General features: G+C 58.6%; 3 protein-coding genes across 5 annotated transcripts; 2 read left to right on the top strand and 1 right to left on the bottom strand.

Moving 5' to 3' along the window:
- The first annotated feature begins 1,076 nt into the window (after positions 1-1,076).
- SNX1 (sorting nexin 1) lies at positions 1,077-13,468 on the top strand. 2 transcript variants are annotated; one of them, XM_005490300.2, is made up of 15 exons: positions 1,078-1,263; positions 4,119-4,221; positions 5,003-5,136; positions 5,616-5,682; positions 7,100-7,143; positions 8,035-8,176; positions 8,689-8,767; positions 8,994-9,069; positions 10,089-10,202; positions 10,325-10,418; positions 11,301-11,506; positions 12,085-12,228; positions 12,619-12,699; positions 12,983-13,054; positions 13,164-13,468. In XM_005490300.2, exons 1-15 carry the CDS (start codon positions 1,132-1,134, stop codon positions 13,212-13,214), a joined length of 1,539 nt encoding a protein of 512 aa, XP_005490357.2. In that variant the 5' UTR covers positions 1,078-1,131; the 3' UTR covers positions 13,215-13,468. The 2 variants fall into 2 exon arrangements, with proteins under 2 accessions (XP_074405786.1, XP_005490357.2); XM_074549685.1 differs by lacking the exons at positions 12,085-12,228; positions 12,619-12,699; positions 12,983-13,054; positions 13,164-13,468 and adding an exon at positions 11,595-11,982 and having other exon boundaries at positions 1,077-1,263; positions 11,301-11,564.
- A 530-nt stretch (positions 13,469-13,998) lies between these two features.
- SNX22 (sorting nexin 22) lies at positions 13,999-18,733 on the top strand. 2 transcript variants are annotated; one of them, XM_005490336.3, is made up of 6 exons: positions 13,999-14,207; positions 16,799-16,882; positions 16,971-17,075; positions 17,180-17,274; positions 17,395-17,471; positions 17,592-18,733. In XM_005490336.3, the coding sequence occupies exons 1-6, from the start codon at positions 14,136-14,138 to the stop codon at positions 17,687-17,689; spliced, it is 531 nt and encodes a 176-aa protein (XP_005490393.2). In that variant the 5' UTR covers positions 13,999-14,135; the 3' UTR covers positions 17,690-18,733. The 2 variants fall into 2 exon arrangements, with proteins under 2 accessions (XP_005490393.2, XP_026651254.2); XM_026795453.2 differs by having other exon boundaries at positions 17,398-17,471.
- On the bottom strand, positions 18,134-20,086 carry PPIB (peptidylprolyl isomerase B). The gene is made up of 5 exons (XM_074549689.1): positions 19,865-20,086; positions 19,321-19,434; positions 19,104-19,197; positions 18,556-18,740; positions 18,134-18,468 (listed from the first exon to the last, which is right to left on the bottom strand). The coding sequence occupies exons 1-5, from the start codon at positions 20,018-20,020 to the stop codon at positions 18,346-18,348; spliced, it is 672 nt and encodes a 223-aa protein (XP_074405790.1). The 5' UTR covers positions 20,021-20,086; the 3' UTR covers positions 18,134-18,345.
- Positions 20,087-21,322: the final 1,236 nt, after the last annotated feature.

Below are 21,322 nucleotides of genomic sequence, written 5' to 3' on the forward strand. Positions count from 1 at the left end.
GGATGATGGTGACCCATGACCATGGGCTGGGGGGAACGGGGTGTGTGGGGCTCATCCTGAAATGTTTTGGGTTGTATGGAGCTCATCCAGGGCTGTCTTTGGGTATTGTATGGGGTTAATCCTGAAACACCTTCACGGTGTGTGTCTCATCCTGGGATGTCTTGGGGGTTATCTGGAGATGTCTTTTTGGGAGTATGGGATTAATCCTGGCAAGTCTTGAGGTTATGGAGCTCATCCTGGGATGTTTGGTAGTTGCATGGACTTCATCCTGGGGCAACTTTAGGGTATGGGGCTCATCCTGGTCTACCTCCAGGGTATGAGGCTTATCCTGGGATGGTTTTGGTGGGATAGGATTTATCTTGAGGTGATTGTAAGGGTATGGGTCTCATCCAGGGATGTCTCAGTGGGGTGTAGGGTGCATTCTGGGCATTTTTAAGGTCAGAGGGTCATCCTGCAAAATCATGGTGAGTATAGGACTCATCCTGGGATAACTTCAGTGGTTTGTGGCTCATCCTGGGATGTCTTGGTGAATATATGGGGTTCATGCTGTGCCATCGTCAGGGTCTGGGACTTATCCTGGAACATCCTGGGGGCGAATATGGTTCATCCTGGGACATCTTCAAGGTCAGTGGCTCATTCTGCGACACCTGGAGTGGTATATGGCTCATTCTGGGATGCCCTGGACTTTGTCTGGGGTTCATGCTGGGACATCTCTAGGTTATGGGGCTAATTCAAGACACACCAGGCTCACCCTGGCGATGTTTTTCGGGGGGAAGGGGCTCAGCCTGGCGTGTGTTCTGGGCGATACGGGAGCACTCCCCGGGCTGTGAGAGCACACGGGATTGGTGTCCGGGTCCCGCTGTCCCTCAGCCGGGGCGCGGCGGGGACAGAGCGCCCTGAGCTCCCCGCGCTCCTCCTCCCGCCGCCACAATGGCACGGCCGCACCCCCGTTTCCATGGTGACGACGCGCCGCCTGCCAGCTGCGGCGCCCATTGGCTGTCGCTGGTGGCGGGGGCGGGGCGAGCATAGACGCTGTCCAATCCGCATCCCGCCCGCAGCCGAGGCCCCGCCCCGCGGGCTGAGGCGTGGCGGGCGCTTCCGGCGGGGCGGGCGCGGGCGGAAGCGGCGGCGATGGCGTCGGGCGGCAGCCGCGGGTCCCGCTCGCCCTCCCCGGCCGAGCGCCGCCCGCCGCCCTTCCCCGAGCACCAAGGGCTGGGCGCCCCCGACAGCGACTCGGAGGGCGAGGACATCTTCACCGGCAGCGTGAGTGCGCGCCGCCCCCGGGGCGCTGCGGGGCCGGGCCCGTGTGAGAGGAGCTGCCCGGGGCATCCTCTGGGCTTGGTGAAAATTGTGCGGAAACCCCCAAATCCCCCGAGTAAAGCGTGAGGGGGCGATGCCTGTGGTGTGGTGTCCCCTCAGGGGGAGCCCGGGCGGGGCTCGGAGCGCTCCCGTGGCTGCGGGACCGAGGGAAGGGTTGTGCTCGGCCGCTCCCGTGTGCCCGGGCTGTTCCCTCTCTGATCCTGCAGAAATCCTGCCCAAGGCCGGGGTGGGTGGAGCTGGGAGCAGCCTGCTCTGCTGGAAGGTGTTGTATCCATGGCAGCTGGTGGAGCAGTGTGGGGTTCAGGGTCCCTCAGGGGCAGCCACAGCTCAGCCTCTTCACCGTGAGGCTCCGTCTGCCTTGGTGCTGCCGTGGTGCCTTCAGGCTGAGATTGAGCCTGGTGAGGGGACAGGAGGCATCCAGTGTTCCCTGGGCTCACCAGGGTTCTGTGCTGGGGGTTTATGTGCCACCAAAGGCTCCAACACCTTCCTGGGCTGCAGCAGGGGTTTGGAGCCTTTGGTGGTGCTGGTTCAGCAAACCCGGGGCTGCTGCACAAATCTGTGCTGAAGGGGGAAGTGTGAAGGGGGTCAGCAGCTTTCCTTGTTTCCAGCAGTCTCCTGTGCAGCACATCCAGGTTGCTGAAAGTTCCTGCTGGCATTTCCCAGGTTTGCTCCAGGCAGGGACCAGCAGGCAGGAGGGGAGCTAAAGCTGACTGGTGCTTTCCCAGTCTGCTGAATTTCCCCAGTCAGCCTCTGGTCCTTGGGATCAGCATCTCCCATGGAGCAGGGATCTCAGCTAGAGGGGCCCCAGAAGCCCTTCCTGCAGGCTGGAATGCTGTGGGGGTGATTCCCTGAGCTCTGGGAGCCTCTGCCCACCTCACCCAGGCTTTGTGCAGCCTGCCAGGTCCAGCTGGAGGCACAGGAGGAGTTGGTGTCTGTGGCAGGAAGTTCTCCAGGAATGTTCTGCTGTTTTCCAGCCCAGGGAGGCCTCGAGCAGGAGATTGTGGCCATGACCAGATGAACCTGCTGGGAATGGCCCGGCCAAGCTTCTCCTGCCCCTGCCACAAAGCCCTGGGGCAGCTCCTGCCTGCTGTCTGTGAGCTGTGCTTGTGCTGTGCAGCAGGGAAAAGGGAGATTTGGGGCAATGTGGATGGACTGTGACCTTGTGAGGGTGGAACCCACACTGCTGTGGGCAGAACAGCAGCTGGGTTTGTTTGCAGAGCTGGGAAAGTCCAGCCCTGGGCCTTGCAGGAGGAAGGTGCTGTTACCTGTGGCAGGCACCAGGCCATGGAGATGGTCTGGAACTTCCCAGGAGCTTCCTTTGGTGAGGAGCTGGAGGGTGTGGGAGGTGGATGGATGGTTTGTGGCCCACCAGGAGGGGTGAGCACACAGTGCTGTGGGATTTCATGGGAATCACAATCCCAGTGCTGGCAGGGGAGGCTGCTGAGCCCAGCAGCTTATCAGTGTTTGTGGAAGCCTGTTGTAACTAACACAGGCCCGTTCTTGTGACCCGGTGCCTTTGCTTGGCTGTGCCCTTGAACGTTAGGCAAACACTCTGTGGGCAGCAGGGGAGGCAGCTCAGCCTGGCTGCTGTTCAGGAGGCTCAGCAGCACCTGGGAACCAGCAGGGCAGGGTTTGGGTCAGACCTGAGCAGGAGCAGAGCAGGACTCACCTGTGTGTTGGCAGAGTTGGATCCCTGATTGACCACAGCCCTTTCCAGGCTGCCCCCAAGGATCAGCCCTTCCCAAGGAGCTCTGTTTCCCTGTGTGAGGGTCAGCCTGGCACAGGGGCATGTTGGGGTGCTGAATCCAGCCCAGACATGGCTGCTGTCCTCTATGGGCTGATCTAAGCAGGCCACAGCTCCTCTGCAGCAGCAGATGGAGAAGTGGGAGCAGGGCGTGGTGCTCTCGGGTCTGAGGAACTGAGGAACTAAATTTAAGGCAAGCTGGGAAGCTGTTACAGCAGAAACCACTTTGTCCATGCACAGTGGGCTTCTTTATGAGCCTTAATATTCCCTGGGGGAGCAGAGGAGCTGTGTGAGCCCTTTCCTCGTGGGTCACCACTGGCACCAGGCCTCTTGTTGGCTTGGACACCAGTCTGGAGGGATGTTTGCCATGGAGGGCTCTGCTCCCCGTTTCCATTACTAACACACACAGCTCCTGCCTTTAACTGCTGTGATCCAAGCTGAGAGCACTCCCTCCTCTAGGAAAACATCCTAAAATACAGCAGCTCTTACCACCGAGTGTTTTGATGGCTGTTTTGTTTTTACCACCTTAAAGAAAAGCTGCCTCAGCACAGCCTCACTCCTTCAGGAGTGATGTGATCCCATGGCACTGCCCTGCTGGAGAGAGTGCCAAGGAGTCTCTGTTAGAGCTCCATTTACTGCCCATCAATGACCTGTTCTGTTCTCTGCTGGGACCTGCAGAGCAGCACTGGCTGTCCCCTTCTTCCTTGGGGGAAGATATCCTTGGGAAATCTGCCTGCCTGCAAAGTGAGGGATGGCTTGGGATGCAGGCATCTGTAACAGGAATGCTGGAGCAGCTCTGTCTTCTGCTGGGGAGGACTGGTTGGCATGAAAGCTCTCAGCTGGGCTGTCCCCTTGTCCCCAAGCCTGTCCCAGCAGCCAGCATGGTCCTTTCTGGGTGGAGAGTGGCTCCAGAGTTTGGTGTGACACTTGTTGTCCTTAAGAATGGCAGAAAGGGTGAGGGTGAAGGGCACAGGGTGGTGGACAGGAGGGTGACACGTTTGCTCCTGCATCCCTCAGTGTGTGACCTGCCTTTGACCTTTTAATCCTCTCACAGAGCAACTCCCCAGCCCTGAAAGAGGAACCTCCTCTCCCTGTGAGCAGCTCCTCCCAAGAGAACGGAGTTCACGTGGAGCAGGATGACCAGGACCTGTTTGCAGGTGAGTCTGGGTGTGCTGGAGTGATAGCCTGAAATCCCCATAACCAAAAGCAGATCATAAATCCTTATTTCAAATGCATGTTTGAGTCCACTTGCTCTGTGTTCAGGAAGGTTGGAGCAGCCCCTGCCACAGGAGAAACTGTTTGGGAGCTGAGGAGGAATAAAATGAGATTTTTTTGTTGCCTTAAGCCCTGAGGTGATGAGTGTCTCCTCAGAGTTTTCCTTCTCCACCTTCTCCTGGCTCCACACCAGTGGAAGAAGCATCTCTAGTAGAGACCTGGCTGTTCCCAAGGGACAGGAAACACAAACCCCCTCAGAAGGGGAGAATGAGGAGAGTCAGACATTCCCCAGCCCTGGCATGATGGGCTGAGGGTCAGTTCTGGATAATTCTGCTAAGAGGTGGAGGCTTTTACATCCTCCAGGTGGAGAGGTGGCCTGGGAAGGATCCTTCCTCCCAGGTACAATCATCTGCCTTGGCTTTAGCTGCTCCAGGGTGCAGCTCCCCATCAAGGGGGTGATCAGTGAGAGGTGATGCCTGGCTCCTTCTGGAACAAGAACTTGCTTGGATTGCCATGCTGCTCTCCAGCAGGAGTGTTCAAATGCTCTTTCTGCAGTGACAATGCTTTGTTGTGCTCTTCCAGTGCTTACAGGTGTTCTCCCCATGGATTTCTTTGCTTAAGGCTGTTGTTACCTCCTGGATCCCCCCACAAATCAGAGAATATTGCAATTGCCTTTTCTGAACCCCAAGAGAGAGGCTGACCCTTGCAAACTTCTTTTGGCAGATGCCACCGTGGAGCTGTCCCTTGACAACACTCAGAACAACCAGAAGAAGGAGGTGCCCAAACCCTCCAGTCCTGTGTCCTCATTAGATGTAGCAGCAAGTTCTTCTAGAAACCTTTCAAAGAGCTATGAGGAGGTGAGAATTCCAAACTGGCTTTGGCAGGAACCTCTCTGTGTTCTCAGTTGGAAACATGACTCTTAAATGATGTCATTAATATGTAATTACCTTATTGAATGCCCTGATTTGTGTCTCAGGCCATCAGTGTGGGACTGATGCCTCTGCAGTGGGGCTCAGCTCAGCCTAGTGGCATTCCTGCTCCTGTGGAGGTCCAGGCTCCTTCCAGAGCTGGCACAGTGCTGGGTCTGCTCCTGAGGGTCCCAGCTGTGAATGGGAGCTCTGCAGCTTCTTCCTGGGGCTGAGCACTTTGTGCATCAGTCTGGGCAGAGAGTGGGGTGGGAACAACAAACCCAGTGTGGGATCCTTGCCTGGACACAACCAGGAGGAGCTGGAAGGGTCAGACTGCAGGGGCACAAGCTCACCATGATGCGCTGGGGTGGGTTCAACCCTGATTTCCTGGTTTTCACTTGCTGTCCCTCTGTGCTTTCTCCAAACAGCTGGAGGAGGAGGAGCAGGAGGACAAATTTGACCTGACTGTGGGAGTGAGTGACCCAGAGAAAGTTGGTGAGTTACAATCCTGCATGGGAAAGGGCTGGGGGAGCCAGGCTGGGCCCTGCAGCTCCTGCCCCTGGGCTCTCTCTGAGCCCAAACCTGAGCCTTGAATAACATTTCCAAAGCTTCCTCTGGCATCTTAAAGAAATGATGCTGCACAAAGCCCAGGGTGAGAATCAGCCAGGCAGAGTTAGGTTCTGGAAAGCCCAGAGCCAGGTTTTTGGGACTGTGGTGACCAGCTTGGCATGACCTCCAGGCAGCACTGCCCTGTGTGCAGCTGGCATGGGCTAAGCAAAATTCCCTTAACCTGAAGCTGAGGGCGTTGCTCCATGCTCTGGCACATTCCCTGGAAGCTGGGCTTGCCAGGGAAACGACTCTGGCTTCAAAATGAGAAGCAAGAGGGTTTCTGTCCATTGAAAGAGGGGTCAGAGTGTCACAACCAGCCATGTGGAATTTCTGGGGTGCAGAAAACCCAGGGGTACATCAGATCCCAGGCAGCAGAGCAGCCCCATGAGTGTTCCCACTGCATGGCCTGTGATCCCTGGAGCTGGGAGGTGTCAATCCGATGTATCCTAAGGGCAGCACTGGAGCTCAGAGGGTGCCCTTCAGATGAACTGCCAGGTGAACAAGGGGATTGCTGTGTGAGCTGGAGCAAACTGCCTGTGGTGTTCCAGGACCCAGCCCCATCCAGGCTGCCTTGCATCCCCTGAATGGACTGTTTCATGTGCCCCACAGCCCCTGAATTGTTGGGTGTGAGCAGATGTGTGGAGCCAGCCCAGAGGCTGCTGGCACAACAAGTGCCCAATTGTCAGGGCTGGCTCTGTAGGAAGTGTGGGGAGGCAGAAGCAGGTCGGGAAGTGGCTGCTGGGCAGGAGTCCAGGGCCATGCAGCAGGATGCTGCCTCTGGTTCTGCAGGAAGATCCAGGGCTCCATCAGACCCGAAATCAGGATCACTGAGGCAGGAAAAGGTCAGGAGCCTTGTGCTTTGTGCTCAGGGAATAGTGGAAAGTGCTGATGCTGTGATCCCAACATGTGACCGTGTTCACAGGGGTTCTTGGAATGAGGGAACAGACAAAGATCTGACTCCATGTTTCAGAAGGCTTGATTTATTATTTTATGATATATATTACATTAAAACTATACTAAAAGAATAGAAGAAAAGGTTTCATCAGAAGGCTGACTAAGAATAGAATTGCCAAGAATGATAACAAAGGTTTGTGGCTCCACTCTCTGTCTGAGCCAGCTGACTGTGATTGGCCATTAATTACAAACAACCACAGATCCCCCTGTTGCATTCCACAGCAGCAGATAACCATTGTTTACATTTTGTTCCTGAGGCCTCTCCGCTTCTCAGGAGGAAAAATCCTAAGGAAAGGATTTTCCATAAAAGTTGTCTGCAACACCAACACCTCCTTTCTGTTTTCCTTAGGGGATGGCATGAATGCCTACGTAGCCTACAAAGTGTCAACGCAGGTATGTCTGACCCCTCTGTGTCTCATTTTCCATTATTTTTCCATGCTTAAAGGCAGCTGGACTGTGTGTCCTCAGCCAAGCCAGCAGTGACCTAAATAAACAGGAGGCTTGAATGCCTTGTTCTGTGGATTCAGGAGTTATAATCCACAAAGGATGAGCCCAGCAGAGGAATAGGGTTGGAATCTGTTTGAAAGGAGACTGGCTTTATGTTCACAGTCAGTTCCCTCTTTGCAGCCTTGGCTGAGAGGGATGCTCAGCATTGCAGGGAGCAGCAGGAATGGCATCCATTGGGAGAGTCCCTGAGCCCGGGGCTGCTGCTGAGGTTTCTGTGCCAGTGGCAGCAGCAGATTGAGCTGACCTGAGCTCAGCACTCTCTGCAGAGCTGCTGCTGTAGTTGCATTCACATCAGCACCTTCTCCCCTCAGTTTCCATGAGAAATGCAGCTGCTGGAATGCTTTGGAGTCTGGCTCTGGGCTCTGGAAAGTTGCTCCAGCTGCCTGTACCATGGCTGCTGGGCTACAGGCAACCTGTGGTCTGAAGAAGAGACAAGAGGATTTGTTATCCTTAATTCCTGCTCTGCAAACTCAGTCCAAAGCCCTGGTGGGTCTGGGTGGCCTGAGGGGTGTGTCCCTGTTCCCGTGTGGAGCAGGGATGATGGGATTAGCCAGTGGGCAGGGCTTACTAAGCAGCCCACGGCTGCAGGAACAGCTGTTTGTTATTTATTGCCATTAATTCTGCTGCTGGCTCGAGGGAGAGCCCAATTGGGAGAGAAACAATGGAAAACTTGGGCCAGACCTTGCTCTGCACACTGCTGACACCTTGCAGAACTGGTGCTGTCCCACTCCACCGCTTTCCTGGGGGAGTGTGACCCACGTGCCATGTGTTCCCCAGACCAGCATGCCCATGTTCAGGAGCAAGCAGTTCTCGGTGAAGAGGAGGTTCAGTGACTTCCTGGGGCTCTATGAGAAGCTGTCGGAGAAGCACGCCCAGAACGGCTTCATCGTCCCTCCGCCGCCCGAGAAGAGCCTCATCGGTGAGTCAGGACTGCCCTGCACCAGGGCTGCCCCTCCACAGCTCCCTGAGCCCTTCTGAGGGAGCTCTGGGCCCAGGGACTGCCCTGCAGCAGCCTCAGAGCTGGCAGGGAAATGAATCTGGGTTCCGTGGCACACACAAAGCAATGGCTCCATACCTGGAGCTCTGCACTTAAATCCGTGATGGAGTTCACAGGTGCCTCCCCACCTGCTTGGTGAAGAGTAAAACCTCAGTGGTGTCACTGAATTGCTGTTCACTTGAGTTCAGCCCACTGCTTTGCCTCTTTCCTGCATGTCAGTTCCTTGGGTGTGAGCAGATTTCAGATTTCCAAAGTCTCATTCCTGTTGTAAGATTCCTCTCCTCCACTGTCACCCTGGTAGTCTGTAATAAACCACTTTCCCTTGTAATAAACCACTTTCCCTTGTAATAAACCACTTTCCCTTGTAATAAACCACTTTACCTCTTGTGTAGAGTTTGGAGCAGCTCATTAATCACATCTTCCCTCTGTGCTAGGCATGACCAAAGTGAAAGTTGGGAAAGAAGATTCCTCCTCGGCAGAGTTCCTAGAAAAACGTCGGGCTGCTCTAGAGAGGTACGACCCCCTCAGCTGCCCCTGGAGTGGTGAGGGACCTCAGAGAGGGCTGCTCTTCATGGTGGCACCACCAAATTCCCCAGGGAGACAGGAGAGCAGCTGCTGGCTCTGATTTCCAGCCCCCCAGCTGCTGTTCTGGAGTAAATACCAGGCTGTGATGGACAGATTTAAAATCAGAAGCTGGATTTGCACAGCCAGAGTAACTCCTGGAGTTGTTCTCCCACAGGTACCTACGGAGGGTGGTGAGCCATCCAACCATGCTGCAGGACCCGGACGTCAGGGAGTTCCTGGAGAAGGAGGAGGTCAGTAGGGTGGAGTGAGGAACTCTTGGCAGTGCTGAAGGAAATGGTCCTTGAGCAGTTAATGAGGCAGGGTCCCCCAAAGCTCAGTGTCAGGGGAGTGTCAGAGCCCAGGTGCCCACCAGCTGGGAGAAAACAAACACAAGGGCAGGGAGAGGTCACTCAGCAGGTGCCTCATGGGCAAAACAGAATCATCAGAACCACTTAATGTAATGGCTGCCAGATGAAGAAGGTGAAAGAACTACAGTGCCTTTGTAAGTAACATTATTTAATATAATGTTACTTCTTATTTAGTGTGGTCAGACAAGCATTTTATTCAACTTCATTCTGACAGGTTTTTTTTTTTTTAAACAATTGACTAACCCTCATCTTTGAAGGTTGAGTAAATTCCTTTTTATTGTCTATATATATTTATTTTGACATCAGAATAGGTTCTGTTATACAAATGTTCTCAAGACAGATGTGATATTTAAGTGCATAAAAAGGTAAAGACAACCCTGGAAAAGGAGGGAACAGGGCAGAAGCTCCTGCAGTGAGTCAATTCCAGACTAACACAAATTGAAGACATTACAAGAAATATACCTACACAGTTTAAAGCTTCCAGCTTGGGCTGGAATGGACTTTAAAAAGCCCAGCTCATTCCACCCCCTGCCATGGGCAGGAGCACCTGCTGCTGTCCCAGGTTGCTCCAAGCCTCATCCACTGTCCTTGGACATTTCCAGGGATGGGGCAGCCACAGCTTCTCTGGGAAACCTGTGCCAGAGCCTCATCACCCTCACAGGGAAGAATTTCATCCCAATATCCCATCTGTCCCTGCCCTCTGGCAGTGGAAACTCGTTTCCTCTTGTCCTGTCCCTCCATCCCTTGTCCCCAGTCCCTCCCCAACTCTCCTGAAACCCATTTAGGCACTGGAAGGGGCTCTGAGCTCTCCCTGGAGCCTTCTCCTCTCCAGGTGAACACCCCCAGCTCTCCCAACTCCCTCCATCTCCTATGGCAAAGCAAACTTTTCCATTCCTTTCCAGCTCCCAAGAGCAGTAGGAACCCAGACCTTGAGCGGAGCAGGAATAATGAAGATGTTCAACAAAGCCACGGATGCAGTCAGTAAAATGACCATCAAGATGAACGAATCGGACATGGTGAGTGTGGGGCACCTCTGGGCATCCCTGTCCTCGCTCATAGCTGTGTGCCCTTCCCAGCTCCAGCTCTGGGTGCAGGGAAAGCCCTCCTGTGGGAATCAGCCCTGCATTTGCCGTTGCAGTGGTTTGAGGAGAAGCTGCAGGAGGTGGAGTGCGAGGACCAGCGGCTGCGGAAGCTGCACGCGGTGGTGGAGACGCTGGTGAACCACCGCAAAGGTGACACGGGGACACACCTGGGCTGGGCCTGCAGGGGGTCACCATTGTCCCAGGGACACTGCCAAGGAGCTGGGACAGTGCTGTAAAGGACTCTCTGTCCCTTCCTCCTGGGAGACCAGAAATGGTCACCCCAGTTCTTGTGTGCAGCTGCACAAGGTGGGATGGCAGCGTGGAAGGGAAGCGGGGTCCTGTGGGATCCCAGAATCCCAGGGTGGCTTGGGAGCTAAAGGAGCCTTAAAGTCCATCTTGTTCCACCCCCTGCCATGACAGGGACACCTTCCACTGTCCCAGGGTGCTCCAAGCCCTGTCCAGCCTGGCCTTGGGCACTGCCAGGGATGGGGCAGCCACAGCTGCTCTGGGCACCCTGTGCCAGGGCCTCAGTTCCCTCACAGGGAAGAATATTTCCCCAATATCCCATCCATCCTTGCCCTCTGGCAGTGGGAAGCCATTCCCTGTGTGCTGTCCCTCCATCCTTTGTCCCCAGTTCCTCTCCAGCTCTCCTGGAGCCCCTTTAGGCACTGGAAGGGCCTCTGAGCTCTCCCTGGAGCCTTCTCCTCTGCAGGCTGATCAATCCTCATTCCCTCAGCCTGTCCTCATGGGCCTGAATGCTGCTGCAGCAAACCTGAGCAGAGCTGACCTCTGGGAGTGGGGATGTTTTCCTTCCTCTGCATTTTTCACTGACTTCTGCAAAGCTATGCCTGTCCTCAGGCTCAGCTGCTTCCCTTCCCTTTCCTGCTTCCCTTTTCCTCATGGCTGGGAGCTGCTGGCTCTCCCTGCTAGTACCTCCTGGGGCTGTGGGATGCAGCTCCAGGAGCTGAACCCTCTGCTGGGGAGCTCCTGGTGCAGCCAGGCCCTTCTCCTGACCCTCATCCCGTTCCCCAGAGCTGGCATTGAACACAGCCCAGTTTGCCAAGAGCCTGGCCATGCTGGGGAGCTCAGAGGACAACACAGCCCTGTCCAGGGCCCTCTCCCAGCTGGCTGAGGTGGAGGAGAAGATCGAGCAGCTGCACCATGAACAGGCTAACAATGACTTCTTCCTCCTGGCCGAGCTCCTAGGGGATTACATCCGCCTGCTCTCGGTCGTGAAGGTGAGGATTCCTTTGCTCCTGCTCCTTGTGCCCACTGTAGGCTCAGGGATGCCAGGAGGTGTTCCAGACTCAAGCACAGGGCAGGGAGGTGTTCCAGACTCAAGCACAGGGCAGAGCACAGGGCGTGCAGGGCATGGCCTCCTCAGGCAGAGGGAAGCCTTGCTGGTTGGGCAGGGATGCCCTGGGTAGGTTGGAAGATGCTGTAGGTCAGGCCTGGCTGTGCTGCTCTTCTCCAGAGGGGATGTGGAGCAAGCTCAGGGCCTGTGGGTGACCCCCAGCCCTTCCAGAGGTGAAGGCTGAAGCTGTGAGCTGCTAACCTGTGATACAGGGGTGAAAACTGACCTGCCAAGTGCCTGCTCTGGCAGAGCCTGAGTGCTGAGTGCTCCTGAACCTGGGCATCAAATCCACACAGCCCATCTGGTGCACTGGGAAGAGCAATCCCATGGGAGGAGCAAGTCCAGCAGGCTGACCCCTCCATACAGGAGCTGTGGATGCTCCAGTCTGTGCTGTGGCTCAGCTTTGGTCCCGGAGCTCCTGTGTCCCCTTGTCAGGAGAGCTGTGCCCCTCCTTCCCCCCAGGGAGCCTTTGACCAGCGCATGAGGACCTGGCAGCGGTGGCAGGATGCCCAGACCATGCTCCAGAAGAAGAGGGAGATGGAGGCCAGGCTGCTGTGGGCAAACAAACCCGATAAGCTGCAGCAGGCCAAGGATGAGATCTCGGAGGTAGGGGAACGGAGCGTGGGGTCTCTGCTCTGCTCCTGCCCTCCCTGCTGCAGGGGGGAAGGATCTCTTGGGCTGGGGAAGGATCTCTTGGGCTGGGGAAGGATCTCTTGGGCTGGGGAAGGATCTCTTGGGCTGGGGAAGGATCTCTTGGGCTGGGGGACCCCTCCTGAGCAGGAGGGAGAGGTATTTGTGGCCAGGTTACACCAAGGACCAAGCCAGCCTTGAGTGAGGCTGCTGGTGCCTCCTGTGACCTCCACGCCAAGGCGGTGCCAAGGGCTGAGCTCTGCTCCAGCAGCCCCTCTCACAGGCACAGTGGTGGCTCCAGAGCCCCATGGAGAGGGGGCAGAGGCTCCTTTTCCCGTGCCCACGGTGCCCTTGCTGTCCCTGCAGTGGGAGTCGCGGGTGACGCAGTACGAGCGGGACTTTGAGCGCATTTCTGCCGTCATCCGCAAGGAGGTGATCCGCTTCGAGGTACGTGGGGCAGCCCCTGGCACTGACCCGGGCTCCTGCCCCTCCTCCTGCCACAGCAGCATCCCTGAATCCCAGCATGTGTGAGCTGGGCTGTCGCTGAGGGGGCTTCCCCACAGGGAACCTTAAAATGGAGCTGGGTGGGCAAAGATCCTGTGTCCCTCCCATGTGCTGCTCTCCTCGCGGGGCCCAGGAGGAACAGCAAAATCCTGCTGGTTTCTCCTTCCCCCTCCCGCACTCTGGAGGGTTTTGGTGGCTGCTCCAGCCTCATGGCCATCTCTTGCAGAAAGAGAAATCTAAGGACTTCAGAAATCATGTCACGAAATACCTTGAGACGTTGTTGAACTCTCAGCAGCAGGTGAGTGCTCCCCGATGTGGGGTTATGTCCAAGTTTGGGCCGTGCTTGTGAATCTCTCAAGCATGACCCATCCTCAAGGCTCCTGACTCTCTCCCTCTCCTCCCTGCAGCTGGTGAAGTACTGGGAAGCATTCCTGCCTGAAGCCAAGGCCATTTCTTAATTGGACTGAGCAAACAAACCTGAATTCTGCCTTTTTTTTTTTTTTTTTCTATATACACTATACCTCCTCTTTTCCACGTGAGCGACCCCTCGTTCCACATGCTGGAGCTGGTAGAGGTGTCACCCCCAGAAGAACAGCTTGTGAGCCAGTAACTCTTCTAACTGTATATTTTTCATTTAGCAACATATATTTTCTTACTGAAGAGAAACTAGTTTCCTGCTTCCAGACCAGACCCGCAGCCAGGGGGTTAATGAGATCTGGCAAATATCTATTTTTCAGGCTGGGTTTTAAGGCTCTAATGAATTATCTTACTCCTGCAGTGCCATTAAAGTTCTGTAATAAAACTTCTATCAGGGCAAACAGGCTCTGGGTGTTTGGGGTGGATGGGGAGGGGTAAGGGTGCATCCCTGGAGGCAGCAGAGCCTCCCCCGTGTTGTGACAGGACAGAGGTGACCTTGGGCTGCTCTGGCCACCTGTCCCCGTTCTTGATTAGGCTTTGGCTCTGTGCCTTTCCTCCGGTGGAAGCTGTTTTTGGGATCTGAGCTCAGCGGGGCTCTGTGGCGATCCCACGCTGTGGCATTCCCCAGGAATGAATCCACGCTGGAGCTCTCAGGGCTGTGGTGCTCCTGCCCCCCTCCCTTACCCGGGATTGCTCCTTCACCCCTCCCAGCCTCGCGTGTGCGCTTTATCAAAACCGATACCCGCTCAAAAAGCGAAAAGGCAGCTCGGGCTGACTTCCCTCTTTCCTTTCCCCTAATCCCTGGAGCCGGCTCCCTGCGGCGCCTCCGCGGCTCCCTCCGTCTGCGCTCCGGGCCCGCCGGATCCCCCCGGGCTGCCGGGGCCCTGCCCCGCCGGGGGCGCTCGGGGCGGTCCCTGCCCGGCCCCGGCCCCGCTCCGGGCTGTGATCGCCGTGTCCCGGCCATGATCGCCGTGTCCATCCCCGCGGCGGAGCCCCCGGCGGCGGCAGCGCGCAGCCCCGAGCGGGCGCACACGGTGAGGGACGGGACGGGGCGAGCGGGACTGGGCTGTGCCCTCAGGGAACGGGGCTGAGGGCGGGCGAGGGTGGCTCCTCCTGCCCCGGGAGCTGGGGGTCGCCGCTTGTCCCCAAGTGTCCCCCGCCCCTCCCTGCCTTCCCCCGGGGCTCCCTGCTCTGGGGGGTCCCTCCCTGGCACTGGAGGTCCCCAAGTTCCCAGCGGGTGTCACCCTCTGCTCCCGGGGGATTTGTCGCTCTCTGCCTCAGGAGTCTTCCACGTGCCCTGGGAATGGAGGTCGCTGCATGTCCCTGGGGCCTCTCTGCCGGGAGCAGACACAGAACCCCTGCCTTTGACAGGGGGTGGCTGTCTCTGCTCTTGGGGTGCCCTTTGCTCGGGGGGTGTCTCTGCTCCCGGGGCTGTCCCTGCTCCGGGGGTGCGGGATCCTGCTGCCGCTGTCCCCGCTGGCTGCGGGGTTTGCAGGTTTCTGCCTCTCCCCAGGGCTCTCTCCGTGCCCAGCGGTGCTTCCACCCTAACCCAGGGGCTGGGGAGCTCTCCTGTCCTGTTCTGCCCCCAGGGTCGGGGTGTCCCTGTGAGCTTGGAGGACCCCAAACGGCCCAGGGAGGGTCCCTGGCAGCCACAGCAGATCCCTGACCCGGGGGATTCGGGCGGGATCCCCACAGGGGCCGCTGCCGCTGGGGACCCTTTGCCCTTGGAGGACGGAAGGGGGGAGGTCGGCAAGGTGAGATTGTTTTGGCCTGGGGAGGGAGGGACTGGAGGCCTCTGCCTGTCCCAGCCAGGAGAGCACAGACTCCTCACCTTTGAAAGGGGCGAGGTCTCTGTAGCCCCCATGGCTGGGGGTTCCCTTCTCTCCCCGGGATGCCCCCCCTGCTCTGGCACTGGAGGTCCCCTCGTTCCCCCAGGCGACCCTGAAATGTCCCAGCCTCAAGGGCTGCAGGTCCTCAAGTGCCCCTGGGTGGTGCCCACCTGCCCTGGGGCCCTGCCGGGGGCACCTCCTGCCCTGGAAGTCGCGAGTCTGTCTGTCTGTCTGTCCCACAGCTTCCCCAGGGGTGCAGGGTCCTGCCTTGTCCCCTGGGGTCCCCACATCTCAGTGGTGCCCCCACTTGCCTCAGGGGTTGGAGGCTCTTCCTGCCCACCCCGGGGTCCTGTTCTGGGATCTTGTCTCTCCCACGGGCTCCCCACCTGCCCCCGAGTGTATCTCCATGAGAGTCAGAGACTGAGGGTCCCCAGGTGTAACTGGGGAGCCCCACTTGGCCCAGGGGCTGTTCCTTTACCCTGGGGATCCCCTCTGACCAGGTGACCCCTGGCCAAGGATGTTGGGATCCTGTCTGTCTCTGGGTGCCCCCTCTGCCCTGGGCCTGAGGGTGCCTGCTTGCCCTGGGTGGTGGAGGGTGTGGGGCTCTTAATGTGTCATTTGGGGTGTCCCCACATGCTCCAAGTGCTCGGGGGGCTCCCAGCAGCCCTTACCTCCTCCAGGGGTCCCAACTGTGCACTGAGTGAGGAGGCAGGGGGAGAGGTGGGCAGATGGGATCATTGCCCTGAGGAGGAGAGGTCCCCAGCTGTCCTCAGGGATCCCCTTGTGGGAAGGGGGACACAAAGCCCTTGAAGGGGAGGGGATGGGGTCCCTGGCCCAGGGGGTGCTGGGCAGAGGCCCCCACAGGGTTTCTGTCTGAGGTGCGTCCTCTGCCCTTCTACCTTGGCCTGGGGCGTTCCTGTGGGATGGGGGTGTCCTCAGGGGCTCACCCTTGACAGCAGGGGCTGTCCCTGGCCTGGGGGATCCCCACTGGAGCTGGGGGGGCCCCTTGCTGTGGGGGAAAGAAGGGTTCTCCTGCCTTCCCCAGGAGGGTGGGGATCCATGACTGTCCCTAGGTAGGGGACCTCACCTGCCTTGGGGACAAAAGGTTGTCTCCCTCTGTCCCCACATGTCCCTTCCTGGTGTCCCTGCATGCCCCAAGCTGTTGGGGGTCCCTGCCAGCCCCAGGGTCCCTGTCTGGTGGGGTTGGGATGTCACACCTTGCTGTGCTCCCGTTGGAAGGGGGGAATTGTGTTCCATGTGCTTGTGGGGGTCCTGCCTGGCCCCATGGCACCCCCTTTGGCTGTGGGGGTGTTGGGGGTCTGCCCTGGAGGTTGGGGGTCTCTGCGTGTCCTGGAGTGTCCCACGTGCTCTCCACAGGTGTGTGAGTTACAGCCTACCTCCTCTGGGGGCTGATGAGTGTGGTGAGGGTGATGAAGATGGGGAGGGTGATAAAGATGGTGAGGGTGCTGAGGCTGGGGCTGGTGAGAATGGTGAGGATGATGAGGGATAGTGAGGGTGATGAAGATGGTGAGAACAACAAGCATGGTGAGACTGGGGCTGATGAGGATGATGAGAGATGCTGAGAATGCTGAAGATGATGAGGCTGGAGTTGATGAGGATGATGAGGGATGGCGAGTACAGTAGTGAGGATGGTGAGGCTGAGGCTGATGAGGAGGGATGGTGAGAACAGTGAGCACAGTGAGGCTGGGGCTGACGAGAAGGGTGAGGATGATGAGGGATGGTGAGCACAGTGAGGCTGGGGCTGACGAGGAGCACACCGTGTCTGTCCCACGCAGGTGTTCCGCGTGGAGGTGCTGTGCAATGGCCGGCGGCACACGGTGACCAAGCGCTACAGCGAGTTCCAGGCGCTGCACAAGCGGGTGAGGGCCCCCAGCTCTGCAGGAGGGGACGAGGGAGGCCCGGCCTCGCCCTCTCTGGCCTGCCCTGATCCCCCCACACCTTCCCCAGATCAAGAAGACCTGCAAGGTGCCCGACTTCCCCCCACGCCATGTGCCCAACTGGATGCCCAAAGCGCTGGAGCAGCGCCGGCAGGCCCTGGAGGTTTACCTGCAGGTGGGGGTGTATGGCAGGGTCAGGCTGGGTTTGAGGGGTGAGGAACACACGGTGGTGGGTTTGGGAGGGGTTTATGGGGTGCTGACCCCCCTGGGGCATTGCAGGGTGTGCTGTACCACAACAAGGAGCTGCCCCAGGACATCCTGGACTTCCTGAAGGTGCGGCGGTGCCAGCAGAGCCCCAAGGGCAGCAGCCCCCCGTGAGTAATGAGTTCTGCCGGCACCAGGGTTATCCCACACGGCACTGGGATTGTCCCCCTGCCCCTAACGAGTACCTGGGGTTGGGGACAGGCTGAGGACTGGTGTCCCCTCTCCCACAGCAGCACCAGACTCCTGCCCCCCCAGCGCCCCACCGTCGGCTTCTGCTCGGATCCCTACGTGCGGCCACACGGCCCCGGTAAGGAGCAGGGCAGGGGAGCAGGGCTCCAAAACCTCCAAGAGGCTCCTACAAAGGTGCTTCTCCTTCAGTGGGGCCCAGGAGGGACCCAGCTGTTACAGCACCCCCATTTCCCTGCAGAGCTGCTCCCCAACACCGTCCTCAGCGGGGTCCTGCAGGGCCTCTACCTGCCCCTGAGCCGTGTCCCGGCCTGGCAGCACCCCCAGCCTCTGGAATGATGAGTTCCACCCAGCACCTGGGGATGCAGTGGGGAGAGAAAGGATCCTTGTGGTGACACTCACCCCTGCCTGCTGGGAGAAGCTGAAGGGATGTTGGGAATGCTCTCCCACCACCATGCAAAGTGCCTTTGTTGGCAGAGCAGGAGCTCTGCCTTCCCCCTGCTGCTGTGGGCTCGCAGAACGAGCCCTTGGATGCTGAGTGGTGCTGGAAAACCTCCCTGCATCCAGGCTTTGGTGCAATAAATCTCCTGGATTTGACTGACTGGCAAAGTGCTGTGCTGTGGAATTCTCCAAAACAAACCCAGGGCCAACTGTGGCACTGCTCCCAGCTGGATGAGATGATAAAAAAGGAAGATTGGAAGGGGGGCTGGAAGTTGAGGGGTGCATCTGGCTGAGGGATGCAGAGTGATCTGCACCTCTCTGAAGGCAGGAGAGAGGCAGCTCTTTAAAAAACACATTGGTCACATTTATTGGCGCATGTGCTTCTTACAAAAGTGATGGAAGAGCAGCCTGTGCCCTGTCCCACTGGCTGGAGGCAGCAGGGAGAGGGGCTGGCACTGGGACACAGCGGGACCCGGTGGCCCCAGGGCAGGGGAAGCACAGCAGCCCCGTCCCACAGCCCCTCACAGCCTGGCAGGGCCTGGTCCCTGTTCCTGTCACTCCTTGGCGATGGCAAAGGGCTTCTCCACCTCGATGGTGCCACAGTCGACGATGGTGACGTCCTTGAGGGGCTTGTCCCGGCTGTCTGTCTTTGTGCTCTCCACCTTCCTCACCACGTCCTGGTGGGGCACAGTGGGACACTGAGCACACCCAGCTCAGCCAAGCCCTTCCCACAGCACCAACCCCTCTCCCTGTCCCTGCCTCACCATTCCCTCCAGCACTTTGCCGAACACCACGTGCTTCCCGTCCAGCCACGGCGTCTTCACGGTGGTGATGAAGAACTGGGAGCCGTTGGTGTCCTTGCCAGCGTTGGCCATGCTCACCCAGCCTGGCCCGTAATGCTTCAGCTTGAAGTTCTCGTCAGGGAAACGGTCCCCGTAGATGCTTTTCCCTAAAGGGGAGGACAAAAAGGCCACAGTGGTCTCATGGAATATGGCAGGTAGGGGTGATGGTGGCGGTAGCTCCAAAATGAGGCGGGTGGGGGAATGAGCAATTCCAGAGCAGGGACTAGCACTGATGCCACAGGGATGCATGAGCCATGGGCTGCTGCAGGGAGCTGGACAGGGGTGTTGTGCCAAGGGAGAGGAGCAGGAGGCTCCCAGCACTCAATTCTGAGGCCGTGTCTTTGTGAGCTCCATGCCTTCTTGATTCCACCCAGCTCCAGCTCTACACTGGTGCCAGGGACAGCCCTGCAGTGCTTGGAATTGCAGCTGCTGCCTCGCTCCAAGACAGTGGCCTGGATCCACCAGGTTACCTCCAGTGCCATCACCACGGGTGAAGTCTCCTCCTTGGATCATGAAGTCCTTGATCACACGGTGGAACTTGCTGCCCTTGAAGCCAAATCCTTTCTGGGGGTGTGGAGGGAGAATACGGAGTGAGGCAAAGGGACAGACCAGAGCTCCATGCCCCCAGCGCTGCCCCAGGGCACCGAGCAGGACCCGGGAAGGCCCAGGGTGCTGCGGGCCCCTCACCTCTCCGGTGGCCAAGGCCATGAAGTTCTCCACTGTCTTGGGCACCGTCTTGCCGAAGAGCCCGATGACGACACGGCCCACATCCTCCTCACCGATCCGCAGGTCGAAATACACCTTGGGTGGAGGGAGGAAGGTTAGGGGGCATCAGGGGAGCCAGACTCACCTTGCTGGGCCAACCCACCCCCAAAAGTCCAACTTTAACTCCAACCAGGCCCAAACCCTCACTATGGGAGGTTGGTTGGTGCCCACAGCCCTGGCTGCATCCCCCAGCAGCCTCACAATCACCCCAGCTGGAGCTCCCAGCCAAAGCCTTCAGCCCGGGCCTTCCCTCAGCTTCCCCAGGCCGCCTCCCCCTTCCAGGTGCCCCCAAACCCCCGCATTGGGCCCTCCCTCCCTCAGGCCTCACCCCACCCTGAATCCCAGCCCCATCCAGGGCCCCTCACCCCAAGTTCTCCCTCTCCCGGTCTCCCCCGCCCCATCCGGGCTCCCACTCCCCGGATCTCCCCCGATCCCCCCCGCCGGCCCCGCCTCGGCCCCCCCCGACCTTGGCGGTGACCTTGGGTCCCTTCTTGCGCTCGTCGGCGCGGGAGGCCGCGGGCAGCAGGAGCAGGAGGGCCGCGCCCAGCGCCGCCGCCGCCACCAGCACCTTCATCCTGCGCCGCTCGCAGCCCGGCCACAGCGCCCGCCGCGCCGCCGGCATCCGGCCACGCCCGCCGCGCACCCCCGCCCGCACCGCCTCTTGGTACCGCCCGCACCGCTCGCCCGCCCGCTCCGCCCGCCTGGGCGCGACCAACAGGGTCCCACAGGGGGGGAAAGTCGCCCCTTCCGGCCGGGCGGAGCGCGGGCGTATGCCACGTTGCCCCTCGCTGGGCGGCCGCGGCGCCGTCAATCATGAGCGGAACGCCACAGTGACTGGTCACTGAGGGGGAGGAGGTGGGAGGGGGCGGGACCGAGGGTGGCGGTGGCCAATGGCCATGGGCGGAGGGCGGGCCTGAGGAACGCCGAGGGCGCTGTTCCGGCGTGTCCCGTTGTGGTGTCCCTGCTTTGTCCCCGCTCTGTCCTCGGGCCCGGCGTGTCCCTGCTTTGTCCCCGCTCTGTCCTCGGGGCCCGGTGTGTCCCCGGTAGCAGCAGCCGCGGCCCCCGGCGAGCTGAATGGCTGCAGTCAAAGGCTGAGCGGGCGCGTTGCAGATGCCACCCCAGAGCCAAAGCGCCTCTGAGAGCAGCTGGCGCTGTACCCCCTCAGACACCTGAACCAAAGTGTTCCCACACTTGGAACCTGCTCTACGCTCTGATCTCTCGTGATTTCCTCCCCTGATTCCCAGCTTTAAATGTATTATTTTTAGCATGATCTTTCATTTATTGCTCCCAAAAATTTGTCTGGGGACACGTGTGCTCTGAGCAGGAGATGAGCCTCAAAGGTTCCCTCCTTGACCCTTGGAACCCACATTTCCACCTCTGAGATTTATCTTTGTGGGGACTGACAGTGCCCCAGACCTGATGAAAACCTAATTCCCACATGTCTAACTGCCTGCAGAATTTGCAATCACAGACTGGTTTGGGTCCAAAGGGACCTTTACAAGTCTAACCCGTGCCATGGGCAGTGACACCTTCAGTGATCAGTGATGGTGCTAAGCTGAACATATCGCATCTGCAACACCACAGAAAATCCTGTGGGCTTCCATCTTGGCCTCTCCAGGTATTTAAGAGGAATTATGGCTTCTCTCACTCTTTCCTTCAGTCTTTATCCCACAGCCTTGCCAAGGGGGCAGGTCCCAGTACCCCTTTCCCTGTGGGACAAGGCATCCCGCATTCCAGGATGGCTGAAGTGGGAATGTGTGTGCCCAGGGAGAAGGGACATCAGCACCACCATGCCCTGGCCCAGCTCCATAGGGCTGAACCACCCATGGCTGTAATGCATGAAGAGTTGAGAAGGTCCCACATGGTCCCACCCATGCATTGTCCCCTCCGAAGGGAACAGAGGGTGGCACAAGCGCCCAGCAGA

This window comes from Zonotrichia albicollis, chromosome 11, assembly GCF_047830755.1.
Source record: "Zonotrichia albicollis isolate bZonAlb1 chromosome 11, bZonAlb1.hap1, whole genome shotgun sequence".
Classification (NCBI taxonomy): Eukaryota; Metazoa; Chordata; class Aves; order Passeriformes; family Passerellidae; genus Zonotrichia; species Zonotrichia albicollis.